A 13500-nucleotide genomic window follows, 5' to 3' on the forward strand; every position below is an offset into this window, starting at 1 on the left:
GTCGTTTTGTAAAGGTATTGCTGTTTTTACAAAATTAGGAGAAATGACCTAAATCCTTTCTTTCTAAATTTAGGAAATGAACTGTCTAGACAGCATGGCCAGACAGTCCGCGTGTTCTGCTCATGTGTCCTTGAGCAAACTCTCACATGAACCATCACTTTGTCTCTGAAACTGCCCATTGCGCCTTTACCATGCTGCTCAGTTTACTGACATGTCACCAGTCAGGCATCATCATCCAGATGATACTGAAGAGGAAGAATGCCTGTAGAAAACCAAAACTAGCCCCGGGTTGACTTTTCGCCCAGCTGCTGGCTGAAGTGAAACCGATCCGCGTGTCCACGTGTTTGTGTCATTTCCATGTCATTTGCATATGCAAACGGCTCCCGCCTATCGCTCCGCGGCTGCACCGAGAGACGAAGCCGATTTGTCGGTCGGGGCAATTTAAGGAGCAAATGGGAGAGCCGGTGCCCGCTAATCCCGCCCTCCCAGACACGTTGCCTTGGGAGAAGCAACACGGGCCGATCGCAGGCTGAACCGTGTCCCCACTCTCACACCGCACGTCCAACACATCAGCTGCTCTCTGCCCGACGCTGCTGCAGGATTTACCGCTGAACAACGGAAGAGTCGGACCAGCCGCTCCATCCCGCGAAGGTACGAGGCTTCTCTGATCCACATCTTAAATCATCCCGATAAGCATCACTTATTATCTCGAGATGAGAATGTTTTTATTTATTTCAACAACAACAACAAAAAAAAAATCATCCACAGGAATTTGGCGCAGACATGCAAATAAGCAAACGTGCATTCGTGGTGAAGGATGATTAATAGGATGTAGTATTTCAGGTGAAGGTGTGACAGTGATAATCAGTCCTGTCTGCATTGGATTCAAACGATCAAACAGTGCTTGCTGCCAAATGTACTATGTCTGATGAGGAAGTCTATTGTGTCTGTTACCCAACTGATTTGAAACCTTAAGGCGGACAGATCGGATCATTAAATATGTATTTTTTGCTTTCTTTTTGAGAATGATAGTCTTGTTTCATCTCTGGGATCATGGTAAATTACATTCTTATATAATTCCTTTGTATCGCCGTTTCTTAAATCGGAGTGGATATGTGTGAAGTGGGCATCACTCTGTGCCGCACCTTTACAGGTAGACCTATTTAACAAAGAAATGTCCTTTTAAAAGCAGATGTTATAAAAGACGCTGTTGTCAGTCGAAAATCACTAGAATTTATGTCTGAAACACGGAAACACTGCAGGACTGTGTTTTGCATTCAAAGTGCCTATTTGAACAAGTGTGCTATGTGAAGGTTTTTTTTTAAATTTATCGGCACAAATTTATCGACACAAATCAAACTAATGCTCAGAGGGAATTCAGGTTTATATTTACTAGTGCTTAATATCTCCCTGGTGTTGTGTTGGTGTGTTGCAGAAAGCCTTATAGAAAAGCACAAATGTGTGGCTGAGAAAATGTATAGGATGTTAGCTAAAAATATGTGATACCTTACAGTATCATATTACACAGAAGTTCGATGATGGACTATTTGCACTTGCACAAATACAATGCAGTTTTGCATATATTACGATGATATTTGATGTAATATACAGCACATTATGTGAATGTGTAAATACACATTTTGTTACATTTAGTTTGCTGTTTTACTGTTGTGTCATGCCATCTGGAGAAGCTATATTTGATAGTGGACATCTTGAATCTTGATACTGTTTAATTCCAATTAGTCTATATTTGAATATGAAATAAATTCTGCAGTTTATTACAGCTCAGCTTTTTCCTGTGTTGTTTGGTAATCTGACCACTGCACTGCAACGTTTTCCTTTCACAACGTTCAGTTCTCACTCAAATTTGTCAACTTTGGTCTACCTGGTGCAATATTATAACCTGCAATCGGAAATATCCAAATACATGTTTGCAGCTTCTCTCTTTGTGTTTTTTGTTGGAGGTTGTAAAACCTTTGCTCCACCGGGCCCTGTAACAATAAGATCAGAAGGTGGTCGTCCTGTGACAAAGGCCAAGGGAGCAATTAACTCTCCTACCCTCAAATTTCACAGGAGGCAAGAGACATGCCAGGCGTTAACCAAAATAATCCCTTTGCTGAAATTGCTGTTTTCACTATCTTTTATCTTATCACTGAGGAAACATGTTGGAAGGATCTAAAGACCCCATAAACAAATTAAACATCCGTGAAAAGCATTTGGCCAGAGGAGCTTTTATTCACAAGGCATTCTTCATGTTGTGAACAAACAGTGCCAGTTCCTCATTTCGTAAAATCCCTTTTCTCCCCACAAGTGTCACTTGTCTTGACGGGAGGGCAGCAGTCTGAGGCGTTAGTCGTCATGGTGGCAGACCCCTGCCCCCTTTGAATAAACAAGCTAACAATGAGTATGAATGATTGTGGTGGTAGCAGCTGGCAGGCCGGCTGATGCAGCCTGAATTGGGACAAATACTCCAGCTGGTTATTGTTAAATGTAGATTATATGCATTCTTGTCATGATATGGAGATTTATGTTAACAATTCTGAGAGAGACAAAAATTGAGCGCTTGAAAGCTTCGCTGGACCATTGTGGACACGCAAATGTTTGGTGTTTGCTTAGAACCACTGCAAGTCCTTGTTTAGTGGTTCAGGTGTTGCATCTGCAAAACAAACACGTCATTGTGGTCTCAACAACTCTGTTCTCACCGCTGCCGTCTGCTCTGCTGTGTCTGGGCCTTTATTCATGTCTGCTTGGATGGAGGTGCTTTTTTAAAATCCAGACTCACCTGCAGTGTTTGTGTAAGGACCCTGCATATATTCAAGCTGTTACACGGCTTAAATTTGTTGCATTTTTTGCTACAGTTTATCATTTACATCACTCTTCTGCCTGCTGATTTCTGTAATTTCTGTCTTTCAGGTCAGTGATGGTCAGTGCTATTTAAAGCCTGTAGCCAAGGATGTCTGCTACAGATTCGGACAACTCCATTGACTGGCTGGCAAGTGACAATGAGAGCGAACAGGAGTCTGACTGTACAGGAAAGCACCGCCAGACAGAGGCTCCTTCATCCCCGAGCACCTCGCCACACCTGGGCCTGTCTGACAGCGGCTGCCGCCGGAGCAGCGAGGTGAAGGAGGGCAACAGTAACTGTAGCGAGGTCAGGCAGGCCTCCAGCCGGGGATTTCCCCCCGGCTGCACAGAGACATGGACCAGCACCATTGGACTGTGTAAAACACAGAAAGTAGAAAAAACAAATGGCAAAAACACTCAGCAAGCACTGAAGAGACCTCACAGCTCCACAGGGGAGGAGTGCAGGGAACGGCAGCTCATTTCCAACATGGCAGAGAAAAACCGAATTTTCAGGAGAAAGGTGAGCACCTCTGACGTCTGTCTCTTTTCCGCAGTCGGTGGTTCACAGTGTCAGCAAAAGTAGAGCGTGTCCTATCACTGTGTTCAACGCGCCTGCTGGTTTTACAGCCTCTAATGCATCACATTTCCAGTAAAGATGACCTGATAATTAGAAGCAGAATGAGTCATGCTCTTCTGAAGAACCAGACTCATTCTAGTCAAACACTCGGGGGGTTAGGGGTTATCTAAATCATGTTCAGCAACTTTCATACTAACATGATATGGCATGATATCAGCTACAAATTAATCGTTTTTTTTGTTTTCAGTGCATGGAGCTGCAATGCTACATTCATCCACTGTCATCTATCTTGAATGGCCTTCGTTCAGGGAGATACAGAGAACGTAAGTCGATCATTTGATATATGTTTTGTTTTTGTCTTTTAGAAAAAGCTCAGTAGATGAATAATGTCTTAACACAATCATTTCATTTCCTGTCTTCCTGTGTCTCAGAGAACAACAATATTAAGAACAATAGACTGCATAGGCAGCGTGCAACTCTTTTTCAAAATATCGCCAGTGTCTCTCTGCGAATTGAGAGATGTACATGTACAGTTGCAGGGCAATTAACTAACCATCAACTATTTCCTCTGTGTATTTGTGTGTGTATGTGTCTATCTTTAAGAAAACCACATAGCAACTACACTGTTTAAAAATGTCAATTTTAAAGGCGTAAAAACACATTTAAATATATTTTTAGATATGTTTTCTGCTAGTTTAGAGCAATATCAAGCTTCAGACCTTATTAAAAATCAGTTGCTTGGCAAAGGGGAGTGAGAACATACTGTACCACAGCGTCTCCAGTAAAGCAGCTGTTGTTTGTGAGTTGTCTGATAGGCATTAAAAGGACTCTGGAAGCGCCATGTTCAGACAAGCTCTGAAAACTGCTTCGTTTGGGATCTTTGTCAATCCTTGTGTGACCCAACACTTCCTGGCCACAGAGGCAGGGAGTCTGTTCCCCCATACACACATTTCACACAATCCATCTGCTCCACAGACTCGGCCCTGCTGTCCACACAGTTCATGTGGCTCACGGTACAACTTTCTTCTTTTCCAGGACTCAGCAGTTTCCAGGAGAGCGTGGCCATGGACAGGATCCAGAGGATCATGGGTGTCCTGCAGAACCCGTGCATGGGGTAAGTGTCCTCAGCATGACCCACATGCTGTTATACAAGATTACGATGAGCTCTCTCATCTTAAAATATTCAGTGTATCTCCTGTATGTTTGTGTAGCTACAAACACATTGAGGAACATTGTAATGCCTGTTAGTATTTTACTTTGTTACTACAATACACTCAACCCAGCATACAGTTCTCGTAAATGCTGCTTGTGGTCTGTGGGTCAAAGTGGTCTATAGCATGTCGGTAACACATGGTGCACAGCAGGTTGCCCTGTGATGAACCACCACCCCCACACATTCAGGATACATTTACTGCAGAGATGGCTGTGTCTCGCTATAGCTGGGCATCTTGTTAAAAATGTATCAGGCTCCTCTGTGGGAGCAGCACACTTGTGTCTGCTTGATTAGCTCTTCACTGGCCAGACGGTATAATGAAGTATGATATCACCCCTTCAAAAGAGAAAGTCTTAGTCCCTGTAACACAATCATTTTAAAATGTTTTGAGGTTCTACATTTGTTTTACAGTATGAAATAGCATGAAAACAAGATATGCTTGAAATAATATGGTTGGAATCAATATCAAAATATCTATAATGGTATATTCTGATTTGACTCTTTGCCTTTGTCGAGCAGAAACTTAACGTAGCTATTTTATTATTTATATCTCCTTTTAAATCAATCATTATTTACTAGAGCTGCAATCCATTATTATATTTTCTATTGATTAATCTCTCGGAATGTATTACTTGTGCCAGAAAGTAACGAAATGTCCAATGTGACGTCTTTAATGCTTTATTTGTCATTTCATTTACAATATTATAAAACCCAATTACATCTGAGAAATCTGTAATCAGTGATGAGCAATTATCCATTTTTTTGTCAAACAATTTTCTGTTGATGAGTAACCAAACCATGAAAACGATCCTTTTAATTGGACAAAATGTTATTGCATAATAGCACATTATAATCACAATGATAACACTGAAAGTCTATCCATGAAACAGTACCTTCATGTACCATCTTCCTCCGAATTTTGCAGCAGTACTACTGGTACCTGTTTGGGAAGCAAAGCATTGAGGTATACGGCTATAAGATAAAGTGCTGCTGTGTTTGGCACAGACTAATTGGAGCCCTCACCCACCAGCTGCTGCCCTCATATGGGAGACAAAGAGTGGGTGTGGCAGCTTACGTCCAGACAGCCGGGACAGAGGCTGGAAGGTGGACTAACCCCTCCCTCCCCCCATCGCTCTCGGTGCCTGCTCGGTGTTGCCAGCTGGCAGCCCCTGCAGCAACACAATAGTAGATAGGATCAAAGTGACTTTTTTAGCAGTCACTGTTGCGGATAATCTTTCACATGAATTTAACATGCCCTGAATGGCGTATAGCAGGAAAGTCCTGATCATATGACACAGGCTAATCCCCATCCACCATCTGGTTTTGACGGGTGGTAGTTAATGGGGTGCAGCACTCTGCTGCGCACCTCCAACGCAAACTGCGTCACCGCGATTAGTTTATTTTCACAATGACGCTTTTGGAGACCGTTGTGGCTTTGGTGTTTTATATTTAGAGGCGAGAGGAGCTATTATACAGCAGGCCACGTGTGAGCTCTAAACATGTGAGACACACACACACACACACACGCGCACACACACACACAGATAGAGTACAGGCTTTTCTATGTGAGTGTCAGTGTTCACCCACTGTTCAGGGTTGCCTGTTTCCTGTGAGCTTGACTGAGAGATATGATTTCGGAGATTGGCAAGATTATTGGTTGCTTACCCAGATTTAGACATGAAAGCTTGAGTAAATGTTTCTCTCTCACTTACCCCCTGCTTCTTTCTCATCTTCCTTTTTTTTCCAGGGAGAAATATGTTAATATCATTCTTAAAATGGAGGAGATGCTGAAAAGCTGGTTTCCTAATGTAAAACTCCAAGACCAACTCACCGTCACCCAGACAGAGGAAGCTGTTCCTACCAAGAAACCGAAGGTAAAGTTGTACACAAGCAGGACTGTTATATAAGAGCTCCTGCTCCTGCTGCCAAGAACATACGGTGATGACGCAGTGACAGAGGGACTAAAATATCTATTGTGATTTAATCACGTCCTGGGAGGGGGGATTAAAAGCTATTTTTTACTGAGGTATTACAGTCTCAGGTTTTCTAAGAACAATAACAGAGGAGAAAATACAATTTTGTGTGTTCCTAAGGGAATTTGCAAACCCTTCTCACAGTGCCTGTAACAGAGTTACAAGGTGTATTATATGTCATGCAGTGTAGATGTTATTATTTTTATTTTTTCATGTGCCTAATATTTGGTAGAATTGGAGGTATTGGAGGTAAAAAAATTCTCCTTGGGGATTAATAAAGTACTTTTCATTCATTATTCTAAGAGAACTCTGGCTCATTTACAGTTTTCTTGTTGATCAATAGACATTGTCCCTCAATAACCGCTATGAGATTATTTAAATTAAACTGTGTTTCCGTCATTCCCAACAGCTATCTCCGGTGACTATCACTGCAGTCATGAGTCCCGTCAGTGTCAGTGACCCTCCAGCAGGCGTCAAAACCCTGAGAGTCACTGACCTCACTTCTGGAGCCTACTCCGCCAGTAACCTGAAGTGGCCCCACACATCACCAATCTGCTCCCCTGTAGCAGAGCAGGCCCCGGCTGGCTCCAGGCACCTGCTGTCACCCAGAGACCTAACGCAGGACAACGCTGTGTCCTCCAGCACAGACAGCCACACTAAGACTGACTCGGTGGCCAGAGGCCCTCCGCCGGGCAAAATCAACGCACCCTGTCTCGAGAGGCTCCTCAAGTCGACAGAAAGCATCATCGTCCGTAAGGGGACGGGGGGTTTGACGGACAGCAGCTGGTCCTAGTCCACACAGACGGCTGGGTGTCCAGCTGCAAGCGCAGCACAGCCCAGCCTATAGCCTTGCCCACCATGCCAGGAGCCAGTCAGCTCGCTTCGCCCATTCCAGCCTTCAGGGGAGACGGGAGCCTTCGAAAGGGACGTCACAGATACCACTCTAATGTGGAAGGAGTGTCGACGAACATGTTGTACTCTCTGTATAGCAATGCGCCCTCTCTGACATGACAAGTGTCTGCTTTAGTTCCATTTTGTTGACTTATCTTTGTTTTTTGTTTGCACTTATGAATAGCGTGTGTGAGAGTGGGAAGGATAGATTTTACATGCCGAGATCACCGGAGCTAGTCATTTCACAACTGAACTGTTCCCACTGGCTTGTAGATGCAATAATACAATTTGAGTATCTGTGAAACCGCCATTATGCCTGAAAGGGAAATAACTGCAGCAGTAGTTTGTGTTGGAAGGGATTTTTTTTTCTTTCAGATATCCAGATACGTCAGTGGTCTACATATTGTTGTGCTGAAAATGTGGGTGAAATGTGATGTTATTTTCTCCCTCCCCACCCCACCCCATGACTCCACTCTTTAAGTTTATTGATGTGACTGTTACTCATTTGTATACTTTATAAATAAGTCTTTTGGTACAACTGTTCTACCTCAGTGGGCACCACGTCACAGATAGTGGGTAGGAATGTGAACGCTACACTCAAAGTCTGGACACCTCGTCTGCAGCGAGCCGAACGGCCTCTGACAGGACGAGTCGTTCTGTTTGTACAAACAGAGGATTCTCTCTCCATGGGGATGCTGTCGTGGCCTGACTGGTGCCATTGTAAAGAATGTCAACTGCAGATTTTGTTTTTGGGTCTCCCAGTAGAAGGCAAACAGTGCCTGTAATGTCAAGCTGTGCCTGTAAGCCAGTTTGATAAAAAGAGAAGCGTTCAGAAAACTTGCTCCTCTGTGGGATGTACAAATCAGGAATTCTCACTCTCCTGCCATTTTCCTGTATCAAGTAAATTATTCAGATCTTGTCAACTGCTTTCTGTGGTGGAGTAGAACAATTCTTTTATTTTGCCACAGAACTGGACAGTATGTTAGACCAGCAGAGAGGGACAAGGTATTTCTCTGTGTAAATCTTACAGAAAGGTTGTCGATTTTCCCTGAAAAGTGGCCTTTATAGTGTGAAATTTTATACTTTCAAAATAAATGTGATTATATTTGTTTGATGCAAAATGGCTTTATGTTTTATTGTGAATTTGCTTCATACAGACTGGTAGAATTTACTGAATGCAAAAACAGACCAATTGCTCATGGATTGAGCATTAAAGTTTCATTTTCCACATTGAATTTCTCATGATTAAATGGTGAACGGACTGTACCTGTATCGCGCTTTTCTGGTCTTCCGACCACTCAAAGCGCTTTAACACTTATTTGTTGTCATTAACCCATTCACACCCTGATGGCATTGGCTACCATATACAGTTCCACCTGCCTATCAGGACTATCGCTAACAATATTCACACACCGAAGGCACAGCTATCGGAGCAATTTGGGGTTAAGTGTCTTGCCCAAGGACACATCGACTTAAATTAGCGGAGGCGGGGATCAAACCGCTGATCCTCTGATTGAAGGACGACCCTTCTCTACCATTGAGCCACAGTCTACCCCCTTATTATATAATCTATCTCTTTATTCCATGGTATTCAGCTCTTCCACTTTTAAATAGTCAGCAGCACTTCACATAAAAAATATTTTTTTAAAGGTTAAGACAGGAGGAAAGACCAACTCAGCGAAAGGGATCTATGAAAAAGCTCCTTGTGAGTCTCAACAGAGCTAAATTAAGCACCAAAGATCTGATTTATATCAGTAAGACCAATTATAGGGTGAGTCGACCGGCAATATTCAAAGGGACCTCACTTCCTGGAGGAATAATAAGATGTATTGCTTGTGAGGAAGTGTGCAATTTTCTGTACTTTGCACAGCAATTTGTGCCACAAAAGTGCAGTGATATGTACCAGCTCAGTATCATTTCACATTCCTCAGAAAGTGAGTGTGGGTTTAGTTTTTTTACCCATACATGTACTTTCACAAAGCAGACAGCCGAGTTAAAACTATGGGATCTGCTTGTTCCTTTTAGCGGGCAGTTACACACACTTTCTGAGTGATACAATAAAAAATCATTTGCTTTGCTTCTGATAAACTTTAAATATATAGGCATGGAGTATTTCTGCCAATTTGAATTAAAAAATAACTGTCACCAAATATACAACTGAATACTGCCATCTATAGGTGAAAAGGTAGACATCATTAGTTCATCTGTTGTTGCTCTGCAATCAGAATCACATGTATCCTACACAACATGTCATGAAGCAGACTTTTCCTTGTTCTCTTTTGAAAAACCCTTAAAAGTGCAATACAATGCTGCTTTTGGTGAATTTTATTTAAAGCACTTGATTAAACATTCATAGTTTATACCAGACTTTTTTTTTTTTTTTAATTCTCTTCAGTAAGAACATTGCATATTCATAGGGTGAAAATAGAAGTTTGTGGCCTGGAAAACAAACTGTCAGGAAGGTAAGGAGATTAAAAGACGATGGCCATATTTTTCTCTGTATTATACAATAGCCACGTGTCCCCTTTTCTAGATTAAAGGGGTGACTGGCAGGTGGTAGATGGATTATTACCCAGACTGCATTGTGTCAGCGTTGTCATCCTAGATCCCCTCTCACAGGGCAAGCTGGCACACGTTGTTTTAAAATGTAAATGTAAGAAAGAGCTGCTGCAACAAAAAGGGACCTTTTTCATAAAGCTATCTAAGTGAGTTAGAGCAAATCACATTGTGCAGTGATTAGACTGTCAATGGTGAGCATGTGATGCTATGGGAAATTGCACAGAAAACAAAAAGCTATAAATGTACTAAAAAACAATTCTTCTTCAACAAAATGTGTGGCTGTGAGGGACGATATGGACATGTTCCATACATAACATGTTTTTTTGTAATACTCACAATTGATTTTTTCTTCTTTTTTTTAATCAAAATTGTGAAATGTGTCCAGATAAGGAATGCTTCTGGGTCTAAAAAAAAAGGAAATTCACAAGTGCACAGAAAAACCATAATATCCCATAAGTGATGATGAACTATGTTAATTTGATCAATTATGTGTTCAACTGGGGACATATAATTGGTTGCATTATAGACTGATATTGCAATGGACAAGCATTCATATTGCTTTCCATTTTAAAGGTTCACAGAGGTTGTGCTTTACAAACTACAAAGACTCATCATTATGGAGGAGCAGAGATGAGAGCCTTTTGTTGAGAGCATTCAAAAGCAAATGGGAGAGAGAGAAAAAAGGAGTAGGGAGGAGGACAGCTCCATGGTTCTGTTGCAAAAAAACTGCAAAGGATAATACATACAGCTTCATTCTCTCCAGCTACCCTTTCATTGTAAATTGGCCTTGATTTGAGCTCCAGCTGAGTGTGAAACGACAAGGTGCCGTGGTGTTGAATCAGAGCCAAGGTGGTGCTGCTTCACTCTGCTGCAGTTATTTATATGTACCGTTTCTATGTAATTCTCTTCTCAAGTCTAGAGGCAGATGTGAAGTCACCCCCAATCAGTAGATATATAAAACACTCTTCATGCTATAAAAAAGTCTTGTGAATAAAGGGTAGATAACTAACAGTGAGATACAATTTGTGTTCCTACTCATATGTGGTCTTTAACCCTACAATTGTAAAAGGCAGTCACGACCAAAGTCATCAACTGTAATTATATGCAGCAACCAAATCTGATTTGCTATCAGCAAATTGTAACCTGCTAGTATCTCAGACCCGGACTAAGATTAATTACTCTGCAATTAACTCCCAAGTCTCAAATGGCAAATACTTGAGTGAACATTAAGGTCACTGAAGCTTTTTGGATATGAATTCAGGGAATCACAGTCATTACATCTGCTCTTTTGCTGAGCAGGTTATCAAAAAAATAAAACATTGCCTTCCTCGATAATTTAACACCTTTATTGATATAGTATGGTATAAAAAGGAATGTATAACATTAAAATTATATGAAAATGTATGTGATATAGTATGTCAGAAAAAGTAATCGTATATATATATATATATATATATATATCTATATATATATATATATATATATATAATCCAATTTTATAAAAATTGTCTAATCATAGCATGCCATTGAAAACATTTCTTATAGTAATATTAATTAATTTAATACCAAACTATTACTACTACTAGTACTTCAAGAGAAGAGTCATAGAAATGTCATAAAAGTAATTGTACAATATTTCATAAAACATAATGATATAGTATGTTATAACAATAGTTGTGACTAATGTCTTAATATAGTCAGTAATGACAAATGTAATACAACTTGAATAAAGTAAATGCCCTCACATAGCACATCATACAATCATGTGAGCACAACAAGTGAGTCATTATAAGACTTTAACATGCATTGACAGCATAAACAAAGTCAAGACTTGTTTACATTTCTGAAAACAAAGTATGTGTTGTATGTAACAAGATTTACAATACAGATGAAAATATGCAGGTAAATGTATTTTTTGTTTATTTTTGCACAATTCAAACAATAAAATCCCAACAGAGATAAATGAATATCACAGTGCAGGAAGAGGCACAAAGCCAACTGGGCTTATTTGAAGCCTAAAATGTTACAAAATTACAAAGATGAAATGAAAAATGCATAAGATAGACAACAAAAGAAAAAAGAAAGAAAAAAAGAAATAATGTAATTATATTGAGCCTGTGTAGGCATGTGTGTGTATGATGATTGCTCTATAAGTGCAACAATATGAAGGTTTAGCAATCTAAAATGGACTTGTTCTATATATTTACCATTGATCACATGTCACCTTAATATAGTTTAAATTGTGCAGTTGTATCGAGAATGACATGTCTGATGTCACAACAAATTGTGTGCATGGTGACATTATGTCAAGTACAACTCTTCTGACTCCAGTGATTCATTGTGTTTCTTATTTTTCGCGAGCATCCGAGGGCTGTGTGCTCAGTGAACAGAGCCGTCAGAAGTTCTCTGTAATTCTGGAAACAGACCTGAGGGCATTAATCATGAATGCCAGCCTCTCACTTTATCTGTGTGATCATTAGACGATGCTTTAGCATGACGATCACTCTCTGGAAATGAGCTCCAGGAGCCTGCTTTCATTATTCATACCTACAAGTGCACAAGCTGCCCCCTATTCTTGGAAATGAGACCTAATGAAGGGTGGCCATATTTAGACTACGTCTAAAGATTAGACTACCCCCCTCCCTCTCTCCCCCCACCCCCCCCACACACACTCCTCCATGCTTCTTCTTCAGCAACCTGCTTCTTTAGGATGCAGAGGTTCACTTGTATGCCACTTTAAGGAAAAGTATTATATTTGATATATTTGTGTTGACCTATTCAACAAAGTTATTGACCAAAATTAGAGCACCATTATTGCATCTCCCAGTAATATTGAGAGCCCACAAGAGTTCAGCTCTGCTCCTAAGGACGTATCCTACAGGGGTGGGATTTGGATTACACAGGTGTGGACACAGTTATTAGTACAGACACCAATGCTCAAAAGGGCATTAGTTTTTCAGACATTAGTTTTTCTAAAGGTAGAAAAAGACACCACCAGATTTCACACAAACATCTTTTGAAAAGCAGGTTACTTTTATATGCTGGTATGACGGCACAGTTCAAGCACTTACATACAAAATCCATGAAGGTGACGCAATAAAGTGCATTGCATTTATTTATGTTAATATGTCACAACATATTAAAAAATAAACTGCTACGATATACTTACACTTTTAGAAATGTATCCAGAGTAAACTGTTGACTCCATTAAACCCTGTGAAGCTCAAAATTGGAGCAAACAGATAGAAAATGATATTTACACGACAGAAGCCAAATAAAATAGGCAAAAATAACAACTCTATATACATATTGCTCACTCTCTGGGCTCTTATTTGACACTGCTTTTAAATTGTAATGGCAACTTGAATAAAATAGGACACTAACAGTTCTTTCTGGCATATTTTATGCTGACTTTTAATGACTATTCATATACTGTTAATCTC

At 40.6% G+C, this 13500-nt stretch overlaps 1 protein-coding gene across 1 annotated transcript; it reads left to right on the forward strand.

Annotated features, from left to right (window-relative positions):
- Positions 1–520: 520 nt before the first annotated feature.
- LOC137804623 (circadian-associated transcriptional repressor) lies at positions 521–8619 on the forward strand. The gene is made up of 6 exons (XM_068603962.1): positions 521–651; positions 2914–3364; positions 3669–3744; positions 4457–4535; positions 6382–6508; positions 7017–8619. Exons 2-6 carry the CDS (start codon positions 2954–2956, stop codon positions 7398–7400), a joined length of 1077 nt encoding a protein of 358 aa, XP_068460063.1. The 5' UTR covers positions 521–651; positions 2914–2953; the 3' UTR covers positions 7401–8619.
- The last annotated feature ends 4881 nt before the right edge of the window (positions 8620–13500 follow it).

The sequence above is a fragment of the Clinocottus analis genome, unplaced genomic scaffold, assembly GCF_023055335.1.
Source record: "Clinocottus analis isolate CAN_PGR_092001 unplaced genomic scaffold, fCliAna1.0.p SCAF_6, whole genome shotgun sequence".
NCBI lineage: Eukaryota > Metazoa > Chordata > Actinopteri > Perciformes > Cottidae > Clinocottus > Clinocottus analis.